The sequence below is a fragment of the Thalassophryne amazonica genome, chromosome 15 (genome assembly GCF_902500255.1).
Source record: "Thalassophryne amazonica chromosome 15, fThaAma1.1, whole genome shotgun sequence".
In the NCBI taxonomy this organism is placed as follows: Eukaryota; Metazoa; Chordata; class Actinopteri; order Batrachoidiformes; family Batrachoididae; genus Thalassophryne; species Thalassophryne amazonica.
The window spans coordinates 3,096,052-3,109,343 of NC_047117.1; the positions used below are offsets into that span (position 1 = coordinate 3,096,052).

A 13,292-nucleotide genomic window follows, 5' to 3' on the forward strand; every position below is an offset into this window, starting at 1 on the left:
GTTTAAGTTTGCTTTTGAGTTTAAATGGCAATATTTTCTACTTTTTTTGGAGGGGGGGGCATACACACATAAGGACTCTGAACTTTGCGATCTGATGTTCCCAGCCCTGACAAGGAAGCAGTGTGTCCCGCTGTACCTCTGGAAAGGAACACATTTGCTTTTTACCATTTTGAGAACAGAGCACATTTCTACAATGCAAGAAAAAAACCTTAGCAGAAGTGGGCTGTGAGAGACAGAAAAAATAGCAGCGGGCGCTACATACGTGGTAGTCAAAGCACAGAAAGCAACCACACGCAACTATAAGCAAGACTAGGAATGCAACCACACGCCATCACACACCAGCCTGCAAAGGGACTACACCAAATGTGCACAATTTTCCAGCGTACTCAACACACATCACAACACAACTGTATGCAAGCCTGGTGTGAAAGGGGTTTTATACGTAGACAGGTGTGTGTCTTTACAAATCATGTCCAACCAACTGAACTGACCCCAGGTGGACCCAGTTAAGCTGCAGAAATATCTCAAGGATGATCAGTGGAAACAGGAGGCACCTGAGCTCAATTTTGAGCTTCATGGCAAAGACTGTGAATAGGTGCGTACAGTAGTGTTCAGAATAATAGTAGTGCTATGTGACTAAAAAGATTAATCCAGGTTTTGAGTATATTTCTTATTGTTACATGGGAAACAAGGTACCAGTAGATTCAGTAGATTCTCACAAATCCAACAAGACCAAGCATTCATGATATACACACTCTTAAGGTTATGAAATTAGGCTATTAGTAAAAAAAAAATGTAGAAAAGGGGGTGTTCACAATAATAGTAGCATCTGCTGTTGATGCTACAAACTCAAAACTATTATGTTCAAACTGCTTTTTTAGCAATCCTGTGAATCACTAAACTAGTATTTAGTTGTATAACCACAGTTTTTCATGATTTCTTCACATCTGCGAGGCATAGAGTCAACCATCTTGTGGCACCTTTTACCTGTTATTCCACTCCAATATTCTTTAACAACATTCCACAATTAATTCACATTTCTTGGTTTTGCTTCAGAAACAGCTTTTTTGATGTCACCCCACAAGTTCTCAAATGGCTTTAGGCCCGGGGATTGGGCAGGCCACTCCAAAACATTAATTTTGTTGGTTTGGAACCAAGATTTTGCTGGTTTACTAGTGTGCTTGGGGTCATTGTCTTGTTGAAACACCCATTTCAAGGGCATGTCCTCTTCAGCATAAGGCAACATGACCTCTTCAAGTATTTTGACATATCCAAACTGATCCATGATACCTGGTATGCGATATATAGGCCCAACACCATAGTAGGAGAAACATGCCCATATCATGATGCTTGCACCACCAAGGTGGAAAAAGTGAAGTGCTGTGAATACTTTCTGGATGTGCGGTATTTGTGACGTGCTAAAGGTTGTTGGTTTGAGATTACCTATAATCTGGGACCTTCCAAAACTACCAGGATCACAAAAAAATAATAAAAAAAAATTTACAGAAATAAATCTACCCTTAAAACTTTATTAACTGAATCATCTCAGATAATCAGAATAAAAAAGGGAACATTTACCTCCTAAAAATGACACTTTTAGGAGTTAATAATATAAAACACTTAGAAACATTTTGTATGGAACTTTAACTTATTCACACCAAGTAAATCAAAATATTATAGATTCTTGACTTTTCTGTGTGTTTGAGCTGCAACATCCAAAATAAACACGTGTGCATCACGTTCTCCCGTCACCATGACGATAAAACAATGCTTAAAAAAAGAAAAAAAGACGCTCACCTTGACCTCGAACTCAAAGTGCTCGTCCTTGCCCTGCCCGCGCAGCACGTAACGAGGAATGCTGATCTTAACGGGTTCCTGCAGGCTGCCGGAGCTCGTTAGGAGAGGACGGTTGACGAGGTGCTGCAGAGACGATCACCAGGGGAAAAGACCGGATGATAAAAGAGGAGAAAAACACAAAAGTGTTTCCCCACAAACAGACAGAGATTTTTAACATTAATCTCTATTATTCTGTTTTCTCGAGAAGAACAATGTTTCTGTGTAATATACTAATTTCATACATTTCACATCCTGACACCTGCTTTAGTTTGTTTGGTAATAAAGTGCAAAGTTTCATCAGCAAAATGTACAATTAAAGAAACAAGTCAAAACATGAATCTGTTCTTAGTAGCAAAATCAGAGTTGCTCACATTTACTCTCTTATTAAAGCCGTTAATTAGCATCAATCAGCATCACTTCACACAGTGGAAGGAAATGCACAAACACACACAAAGGCCTCCGCTGGCATTGAACCCACAACCTTTTTGCTATGAGGCACCAGCATCAACCATTGCTCCACCACAGCCACTCACATTTTCAAACCTCACACCAAATCCAACGTGTGTTTGTTATAGAATCAGTCCACGTATCACATGATGGACCAGTCCAGTGAGATCCAGATGTTCTCCACTTTGACTGGAACAAACCTGCTGACAGGTGCTGATACGCCTGTCTGTTGTTCTTCAGTGAGGTCAGAGTCCAGGGTCAGAGCAAAAACATCAACCACAGAAATTACTTCTGCAGCATAATCTGCAACCACAGCACCATCAGCGTCTGCAGCATAATCTGTGGCTACATCTTCATCATAATCCGTGGCTGCATCTGCAGCATGATCCACATCTGCAGCATAATCCATGGCTGTAGCTTCATCATAATCTGCATCTGCAGCATAATCCACATCTGCAACAAAATCTGTGGCTGCATCCATTGGTGGATCTACAGTGTAATCTGGACCCATATCATAATCCACATCTAAGGCTGCGTTTGGAGCTGCACCTATAGTACAACCTGTGGCTGCATTCTGTACCATAATTCACATGTACTTCTGCAGCATAATCTGCATCTGCAGGTCCATCTACAGTGTAATCTGGGCCTAAAGCATAATCCACATCTGAGACTGTATATTTACCCTAATCTGGACCTGCAGCATAATCTGTATCTGCATCATAATCCACTTTATAATGTTGTTGTTACAGTTGTCAAATAAACCAGTGATTAATATTTTTGTGACAGCACTGAGAAAATGTCACAGCATTTTAAATTCTGAACACTAAATTGATTAATTCAGATTGATTGAAAGAAAATTGTAAAAGTTGAGATTCTGTGATCAGTGAAGCTTTGGTTTTAGTTGGTTATTGAAGATGTTATATCATTTAAAAATATATATACACACACACACTGATCAAAAATATAAATACAAGATTTTTGGTTTTGCTTCCATTTTTCATGAGCTGAACTCAAAGATCTAAAACATTTGCTATATACACAGAAGACCTATTTCTCAAATATTGTTGAAAAATCTGTCTAAATCTGTGTCAGTGAGCACTTCTCCTTTGCAGAGATAATCCAGCCCACCTCACAGGTGTGACATATCAAGATGCTGATTAGACACCATGATTATTGCACAGGTGTGCCTTAGGCTGGCCACAATAAAAGGCCACTATGACATGTTCAGTTTTGCTTTAAATGGGGGGTGGGGGGGTCCGGTCGAGTCAGAAAACCAGACCATTTATCTCATGCAGTGCAACACGTCTCCTTCACATAGAGTTGATCAGGTTGTTGAGATTGTGACCTGCAGAATGTTGGTCCACTCTTCTTCAGTGGCTGTGCCAAGTTACTGGACATTGGCAGGAACGGGAACACACTTGCATCCTTGCAGCTGTTGGCTCCTCCTGTCTCGAGAGACGATGGTCTGTGCTCCTAGTTCAGACAACTTCTCCAGATCCTTGCAACACCATCAATAAAATGCATCTGTGCTTGTTGGCCATAACATATGCCTGTCCATACCATAACCCCACCGCCACCACGGGCCACTCCATCCACTATGGTAACATCAGCACACCGCTCATCCACACAACACCACACACCAGAGGACCCTTGGTTCAAACCCCAGCCTGACCGGAAAATCACTAAGGGCCCTTGGGCAAAATCCTTAACCTTTGTAGATTAAGGACTTAATCCCAGAGTTGTTCTCTGTGTGTAATAGGCACCTTGCATGGCAGCACCCTGACATCGAGGTGAATGTGAGGCATAATTGTAAAACACTGAGTGTCTGATGCAGATGAAAAAGTGCTATATAAATGCAGTCCATTTACCATTTACACACACGCTGTCTGCCATCTGCCCTGGACAGTGTGAACCGGGATTCATCCGTGAAGAGAACACCTCTCCAACGTGCCAAACGCCATCGAATGTGAGCATTTGCCCACTCAAGTCTGTTACAATGACAAACTGAAGTCAGGTCAAAACCCCAATGAGGGCAACAAGTAGCAGATGAGCTTCCCTGAGACGGTTTCTGACAGTTTGTGCAGAAATTCTTTGGTTCTGCAAACCGATTGTTCCAGCAGCTGTCCGAGTGGCTGGTCTCAGACGATCTTGGAGGTGAACATGCTGGATGTGGAGGTCCTGGGCTGGTGTGGTTACACGTGGTCTGCAGTTGTGAGGCCGGTCGGATGTACTGCCAAATTCTCTGAAACGCCTTTGGAGACGGCTTATGGTAGAGAAATTAACATTCAATACACGAGCAACAGCTCTGGTTGACATTCCTGCTGTCAGCATGCCAACTGCACGCTCCCTCAAAACTTGCAACATCTGTGGCATTGTGCTGTACTCTGCACATTTCAGAGTGGCCTTTTATTGTGGGCAGTCTAAGGCACACCTGTGCACTAATCATGGTGTCTAATCAGCATCTTGATATGTCACACCTGTGAGGTGGGCTGAATTATCTCAGCAAAGGAGAAGTGCTAACACAGATTTAGATAGATTTGTGGACAATATTTGAGAGAAAATAGGTCTTTAGTGTAAATAGAAAATGTTTTAGATCTTTGAGTTCAGCTCGTGAAAAATGAGAGCAAACACAAGAGTGTTGCTTTTATATTTTTGTTGAGTGTAAATATGTCTTTAACTGCAGTTTCATATCATAATCCCCAGAGTCCCGTAAAGCTGCCGGTGCTTGTTGAAAGCAAAAGTTAGACCTGAATTTTTAAACCTGTGTGACGTAAGTAGCAGAAGTCACATCTGGACACCACTCGGTTTTACGGTTGTCTCTTCATTGCTGCACTTTGTGACACAATAAATCTCCTGGATTAACAGATTATCTTCCTCAGAGGAACCTCACATTCAAACAGATTTATTATTATTATTATTATTATTGTTATTTTCAGGTGAATTCTGCGTCTAAGTTATTTTTGGGTGCAAACTTTAATATACATTTTTCAGACATGGAAATTTGTATTTGTGTCCTGAGCAGGTGAATAATGGGACCCGTTTAACAGCTGATCTTTGTCCATTAATGAACAGTTTTCATTCTAATATACAACAATGATTTATCTTAAAAACAAAAATGACAAAAATGAAATTCTAAATGTGTCAGTGTGAAAATGTTTTTGTAAAAAATTCAACGTTCTTCCATTTCTGCATGACGACTCGTCTCAGACTGAAATGCCAAAAAGGTTCTGCTTCATGCTTTTATTTTGACGAGGACAACAAGTAACTTCAGCAGCAGTTATTTGTGGTAACGAAGTCGTTCAGGTCAAATCCACGTCTGTAACGAGGGTGCAGAGGTGACGAATCAGGACCACAGCTTCTGATGTGCAGCCAAATCGCAACTTCCAGGACTCGGCGTGACGCTGGTGAGCTAAAGCACAGCCATGTACGACTTCCTGTTTCCGAGCAGAAAACACGATATCGACCACCAAGCAGCCGTCGCTTTGTCTCACCAGCAGGCATCTGACATCAGAGCGTGGGCGGAGTCTGAGTCCCTGGAAGTGCGGCTGTGCAGGCGTGAGGCAGGAATCCCGCGAGGATGGGTGAAACACGCCGTCCTGCTGCAGGAGGACAATGTGAGTGTCCGTGAGCAGGAAGTGGAAGACGGCGTGCTGATGTGCTTGGCTAGAGTTCATGATCTTCACACTGGTGTAGAGAAGAGGGCAAACATCACCCAGAGGAGGTTTGTGAGGACTGTCCATGTTACCATGGACGAAGTAGAGCAGGTCCGCCAGGACCCGCTTGAACGCTGAGGTGACGCGGAGTCCGCTGTCCAGGACGAGGTCGGGAACCGTGGCTGTCCAGTCAAGGGAGAGAGCCATGAGGTCCTCACAAAGCAGCGGGTGCTCCTCACTAACTGCACAGCAGCTTTCTGGAGCAACTGCCTCCAGAAAAGCTCTACAGAGCTCCTGGGTCAGGTCTTTGCTGTGGGTCCAGACTGTCAGGACGGAGTCTTCAGTGCAGCCGACGAGGCGGACATGCTGCCCCGCCAAACCAACATCAATCTTCTTCACCTCAGAGAGGATAAAACTGTGAAAAATATCTAAGCTGTCTTCTGAATCTGCTCCAGCTGAGACAACAATGAGGTCTTTCTCTGTTAGAATCAGGCAGCCGGGCTGTGGGATGGACTGCCTGTAGTTTGCGGCGTTGACCCAGAAGATACTCAGAAGTGGATTGATTTGCGTTCCAGAACCCAGTGAGGTCAGACATTCCAGGATCTTCTGGGGTGAAGCTGACTGGAGCTGAGACAAGGCAAGTGGAAGCTGCACCAGCCGCTGACAGAACACCTGAGGGTTTGCAGACTTCAGAGAGGACACAGAGCCCTCAGGCCACCTGGACACACCCAGGATCCTGTTTTCAGCAACCTCATGGGAGCCAATACTGGACAGATCCACCAAACTGAGTCTGGGTCCCCTGAAGTCCAGCTGTGGTTCAGACTGGAGCTGCAGTCGATGCACCAGAGGAAGTTCTTTGGACATTGCGGTGAAATACTGGCAGAGTACGACCTTCAACTGGCACAATCGCACATTCTGAACCATGTCTTTTGTGTCCTGCAGCTTTTTACCAGCTTCTCTGTAGACTCTAGAAAACTTTCTGACAACGTACTCTAAGTAATATCCGTGCTTGCTGTCCAGCTTCTCGGTCATTTCTTTTGTCTGTTTTTCCTTTTGACCTTGATTAGAATACGGTGTTTCCAGCGTTGAGGACTGATAGCTGAGACGTTGAGCCTTTTTGGACCCACAGTCACATGTGTTCTGTCTGACTTTTGAAGGAGAATAAAAGAACCTGTTCTTCAGCAGGTCTTTCTGCTGAATCTTCACGTCACCATCAGGATGACCAACGACAGAGCTGGTTGGTGTTTTGTCCATGATGTTCTGGTTTTTGGTGCCCTCACTGGTCTTGGCATTTGCTGGAGTGACGCTGAGGTCTGCATCTCCTGAGTGACCGTGAACAGGATCGCAAACAGAACGATCTGCTCCTCCTCGCCACAGACTCCTGTTGCCTTTAGCGCCGTAACGTGGAGCCTTGGTGTCTTGGATGGCAGGTTCCTCTGGAGGACGGTTCTCGACGTTACGGGTGTTGGAATGGAGCCCCGAGGCCTTCAGGACACGAGGCCACAAGCTGCAGGCTTTCTGTGTGCACAAGGGGGAGGACTCCAGTGACTAGAGCGCCGAGCGGGAGGTGAAGGCTCTCTGAATTAGAATCCAGCCCACAATCACAGTTCCTCCATAACCAGGTGCAGGAGTTGATTCAGAATTAAGAGTGCAAAGAATTACCACATGCAAATCAACAAAATCATCATCAAGTGTCATTTAGAAATCTACATCAGTTATGAGCAAGGCCACATTTTCAAATACAGCATTCTTAGTGTTACACAGCATGTCAACGTCGCGCGTATGGCTAACAATCTGCACGCTGACGTTACAAAGGCCACGCCGCCCAGCTGATGTCACTTTTGCTTCAACACTTATCGAATAAAATTCTGAGTGAAACATGAAATTTACTGTATTTCCAGAGGATAAGTCATGTTTTTTTTTCACTAATTTTGGAGCTGCTGCAACTTATATACCGAAAAAAGACACATTTGTTATTAATAATAATAACTATAATCACCACTATAATCAAGGAATTAAAGCACTAAATAAAAGAATAAATGTCAATAAAAAGTTCACTTCAACAAAGTACAAAAATCTCAAACTAAAGAGCCATATATATACATATACATATATATATATATATGTGTGACTTATATATGGATTTTTCACCTCCAAGAGGTATTTCTTAAACAGATGTGATTTGTACTCCAGCAAAATGCTACTTTTGGCATAAATACAGGGTGTCCAAAAAGTGTACAACTTTTAAGATGCTTTGTTTGATGCTTATAAAGCAGTAATTATGTCACTATTGCTTCATTTCTTGTTACAGAGACCCTGAAGTTTATTTTGATACAAAGCAAGTGCCAGGAAAAATGCCAAGACTAACCGCACAACAACGGACAAAGATGACTGAAGTTTAGCACCAGATAAAAAGGTCAAATAGGTGCAACGTCTTTGCAAAATGATTTGGGAATTCTATCTGCCTGAGCGACAGACTCAGTCAGGCCCATAGGAGACACAACCAGTGGTTCCAGTAAGACGGCGCATCGCCCCATAGAGCCAGGAAGACGAGGCCTTTTCCCAAACAACACTTTGAAAGCCGCTTCATCTCTCTCTCTACGGCAACGTATTCCCCGGACCTGACTCCTCCAGACGTCTTCCTGGGGGGTATCTGAAGGACGGGATCTGTGGAAACCTGAGACCTCAGACTCTTGTTCAGCTAAAGGAAAACATACACCGAGAAATTTGAAACATTCCTCAGGAAACATTTTCCAAAGTGATGGTGAACATGACAATGCGTTTGCAGACAGTAACCGGACAACATGGTGCCCACATCGAACACATCATCTAAAAGAAAACGACACCTTATACCAAAATTTAAATTTTGGTGGCAATTTTGACATTAGCACAATAAACTTCAACCTTTCAGCTTTCTATCCAGACATGTATCTATTAAAAAAAAAATATATATATATATATATATATATATATATATATATATATATATATATATATATATATATATATATATATATATATGGGACCATCATAGGACCATCTTCTTTGCAGATGAAAAGTTGTAATTGTTTTTCTGGGACACCCTGTAAATATGACAGTTTGTTTTGAAGATTTACTTCAGTTTTTTTTTTTTTTTTTTTTTGGATACAGCTGCTAACTGACAGAAGTGGGCGGAGCTTATGTGATGATGTAGAGATGGTGTTGGGGTCAAAAGAGTTGAGCAAATTTCTTATTGATTTGCCTCAAAACATTCCTTTGTTGAATATTCAGAGAACATTGTTAATTGATTTTATTTTTTTCTTCAGACTAATGTTGAGTTTTATTCAGATAATTCCTTCCGTGAACACACAGAAGACACAACGGACATTAAAATAAATCACAGCGCAGGAAAAGGTGCAACCTGCTGAGCAGCGTGCTGGTTTCTCTGAGGAGAAGGCGTTTAGCTCCGCCCTCAGGTGATCAAATACCGAGCACTTGACTTATTTCTGCCTTTAATTTGACCACGAGTTTGAAAATCAAAACACAGTTTTAATATCAGGATTTAGAATTTGTCAGTTCAGCAGCAGGATGAAACACGTTCATTCAGCTGGTTCTCAAATTACAATCATCAATAAATTCAGTCTTACCTCATATTTAAGTCTCCTCAGATTAAAGTTTTGCTTTTCATCATCCTGGAAACAGAAAATCTCATTAAACCTAAAACAAATGACTAAAATACATCAACTTCATCACTACATCCTGGTCTTACCTCCTCTGTTAATCTAACAGAGCTACAGTGGCTAACGTCTTCCCCATCGTCCTGCAGAGTTAAAGAGCTACACATCAGTTCTACAACCAAACGCCACCGGATTCACCTTTAAATCAACCAAAAACAGTGTCACAGCAAATAAAGGCGTCCGTCTCCACGCGCGGAGAAAATGATCACTGTCACATATCATTAAAACATCAAAAACAACTCATTTATACAACCCCTGGCAAAAATTATGGAATCACCGGCCTCGGAGGATGTTCATTCAGTTGTTTAATTTTGTAGAAAAAAGCAAATCATAGACATGACACAAAACTAAAGTCATTTCAAATGGCAACTTTCTGGCTTTAAGAAACACTAGAAGAAATCAGGAAAAAAAATTGTGGCAGTCAGTAACGGTTACTTTTTTAGACCAAGCAGAGGAAAAAAATATGGACTCACTCAATTCTGAGGAATAAATTATGGAATCACCCTGTAAATTTTCATCCCCAAAACTAACACCTGCATCAAATCAGATCTGCTCGTTAGTCTGCATCTAAAAAGGAGTGATCACACCTTGGAGAGCTGTTGCACCAAGTGGACTGACATGAATCATGGCTCCAACACGAAAGATGTCAGTTGAAACAAAGGAGAGGATTATCAAACTCTTAAAAGAGGGTAAATCATCACGCAATGTTGCAAAACATGTTGGTTGTTCACAGTCAGCTGTGTCTAAACTCTGGACCAAATACAAACAACATGGGAAGGTTGTTAAAGGCAAACATACTGGTAGACCAAGGAAGACATCAAAGCATCAAGACAGAAAACTTAAAGCAATATGTCTCAAAAATTGAAAATGCACAACAAAACAAATGAGGAACGAATGGGAGGAAACTGGAGTCAACGTCTGTGACCGAACTGTAAGAAACCGCCTAAAGGAAATGGGATTTACACACAGAAAAGCTAAACAAAAGCCATCATTAACACCTAAACAGAAAAAAACAAGGTTACAATGGGCAAAGGAAAAGCAATCGTGGACTGTGGATGACTGGATGAAAGTCATATTCAGTGATGAATCTCAAATCTGCATTGGGCAAGGTTCTTAACCCCCATATTGATCCTGGTGTGTTGTGAGCACCTCGCACGGCAGCACCCTGTCATCAGTGTGTGTGTGTGTGTGCTCTGAGCGTCTGATTCAGATGGAAAAGCACTAAAACCAATACCAGTCCAACGCAGGTCAGATCCCACAGCGATGCCAGGTTTTGTTGCATTCACCACACTACAGAACTGCCCCAGATCCTGGATGAAAACCACAAAGGCAGACAACTGGTCACCAACTGTCTGCTGCAGCCAAGTGGAACATGGGCGTGTCCCGGACCTTCTCCAGTCTCTGGGGTCCTCCACACTGAGACACCTGTGTCCTGGATCGTGTCCAGAGAAACTCCCCACATGGACTAAACGTGTCTGATGTTCTCTCACAGTGTCAGTGATCCTCCTCATCTGAGTCTCACTAAGTAACCATTCACTGGACACAAAGTCATTCCAGCAGGACCCAAAGATCCTCCACAGAGACCTGGGACCAAAGAGATCCAGTCCTCACCTTAGAACACTGATCAGAGTCAAAGTCTGACAACCAGACAGGAAGCACCAGGACCCTAAAGACTTGGACCTTCATTCTTGGCCTGGTTAAGTGAATCCAATACTTTCCAGGAATAAACAAGAATGGACCCTGAGGGGTTGGAATGATTCATGCAGGCACCTTCCCCGGCACAGACAGCAGTATGACACCAAAGTTGCTGTAATCAAGCGATCATTTCCTCTCTTCCAGGCTGTAGAGATGATCCCCATCTCCCAGACCCAAACACTAACGCCAAGAGAACAGCATCTCCACCTGCCTGAAGGAGCTCAGCTCCTTCACCGCCTCTGTGATCTCACCAACATTTGGTGTTTACAGCTGACTGAAGGAGCTAAAGACAAGCACTGAAGAATCCAGATCTGGATGGAAATGTTATGTGGGCTTTCTATTCATCTTAAAGTATAGCCCAAGGTTCTGGACCAGTGAAGACCTGTATCTGGATGTGCCTGGAGTCACGTGGTTGGGATCATTGTTGTGTGAAGCAGGCAGACTCACCCTGAGGGACTCCGAAGACAGGGACAGGTCCGGGCTGCTGCGGCTGTTAAGGAGGTTGAATTTGCGTAACCGTCGCTGGACTTCATCTTCGATGTACGTATTTATTCTGTGAGAAACCACGAGTCTAGAATCAATAACACAACAGCAACCCCACAAAAATACACCTTCTTCAGCCTGGAGGACACTCTGTCTACTGGTGTGAGAACCTAAATCAAGAGCGATCCAGAGGTTCTCTGCCGACACCTAGCAGGATCAATAATGGTTCTGTTGCCATGGAGATTGGTTAACATCACTGCACAGTAGGTCATTGTTTCCAGTCTTATCAGTGGACCAAAGTCCACCCCCCCACCACCACCCAATAAACAGAACACAGACTCCCTGAGAAACAGATTTTTTTTGCAGTAGTAGTGATTTTTCAGTAATAAAACAGTATGTTGGGTGAGGCGGCGTACCGTTCGTCTGACAGCGGCAGCAGTGTGGTCAGGCTCTGCATGTGGCTGACTGGTGAGCTGTGACCCGTCTTTTCATCGTTACTGACTGACGGCGGTCGGCTGTTTTCTTCACCTTCACTGATCCTCTGCCTCAGCTTCTGGATTTCCTGCTCCACTCTGCAGAGGAGAAAACATCAGACGGACCTGAAAACTGCAAATGATCAAAGGGAAAAGAAGCCAAATGCATAAAGAACATGAAAAAATGTTGGTGTGATGAGCTACTAAAGCACCATAAACTCTGACCTCCTGATCAGCTAAAGCAAACAACCACAGACATTAAACATGAAGATCGCTCATATTGGAATCCTATGACATCATCCAGAACCTACGTGTCCTTACAGAAAAACCAGTCTGAGGTTCTAAAATAACATCACGTGCAACATTCAACAAAATGGACAGACAGACACAGACGCATGCACAGACAGACCCACAGACAGACAGACAGACAGACGCACGCACAGACCCACAGACAGACAGACCGACAGACAGACAGACAGACAGACAGACGCACGCACAGACAGACAGACAGACGCACGCACAGACAGACAGACAGACGCACGCACAGACAGACAGACGCACGCACAGACAGACAGACGCACGCACAGACAGACAGACAGACGCACGCACAGACAGACAGACAGACGCACGCACCCACAGACAGACGCACGCACCCACAGACAGACGCACGCACGCACCCACAGACAGACGCACGCACGCACGCACAGACAGACAGACGCACGCACGCACAGACAGACAGACGCACGCACGCACAGACAGACAGACAGACGCACGCACAGACAGACAGACAGACAGACGCACGCACGCACACAGACAGACGCACGCACGCACAGACAGACAGACAGACGCACGCACAGACAGACAGACAGACAGACGCACGCACGCACACAGACAGACGCACGCACGCACAGACAGACAGACAGACAGACGCACGCACGCACAGACAGACAGACGCACGCAGACGCCGCACGCAACAGAAGGACAAACAG

The 13,292-nt window shown here is 43.8% G+C and overlaps 1 protein-coding gene across 1 annotated transcript in view; it reads right to left on the reverse strand.

Annotated features, from left to right (window-relative positions):
* The window catches only part of kif16ba (kinesin family member 16Ba), a 57,614-nt gene that overhangs the window by 4,643 nt on the left and 39,679 nt on the right, over window positions 1–13,292 (reverse strand). Inside the window, 5 exon segments of the mRNA XM_034189311.1 lie at window positions 1,798–1,920; window positions 9,563–9,607; window positions 9,685–9,735; window positions 11,795–11,900; window positions 12,247–12,402. Coding sequence (XP_034045202.1) covers window positions 1,798–1,920; window positions 9,563–9,607; window positions 9,685–9,735; window positions 11,795–11,900; window positions 12,247–12,402 — 481 coding nt within the window.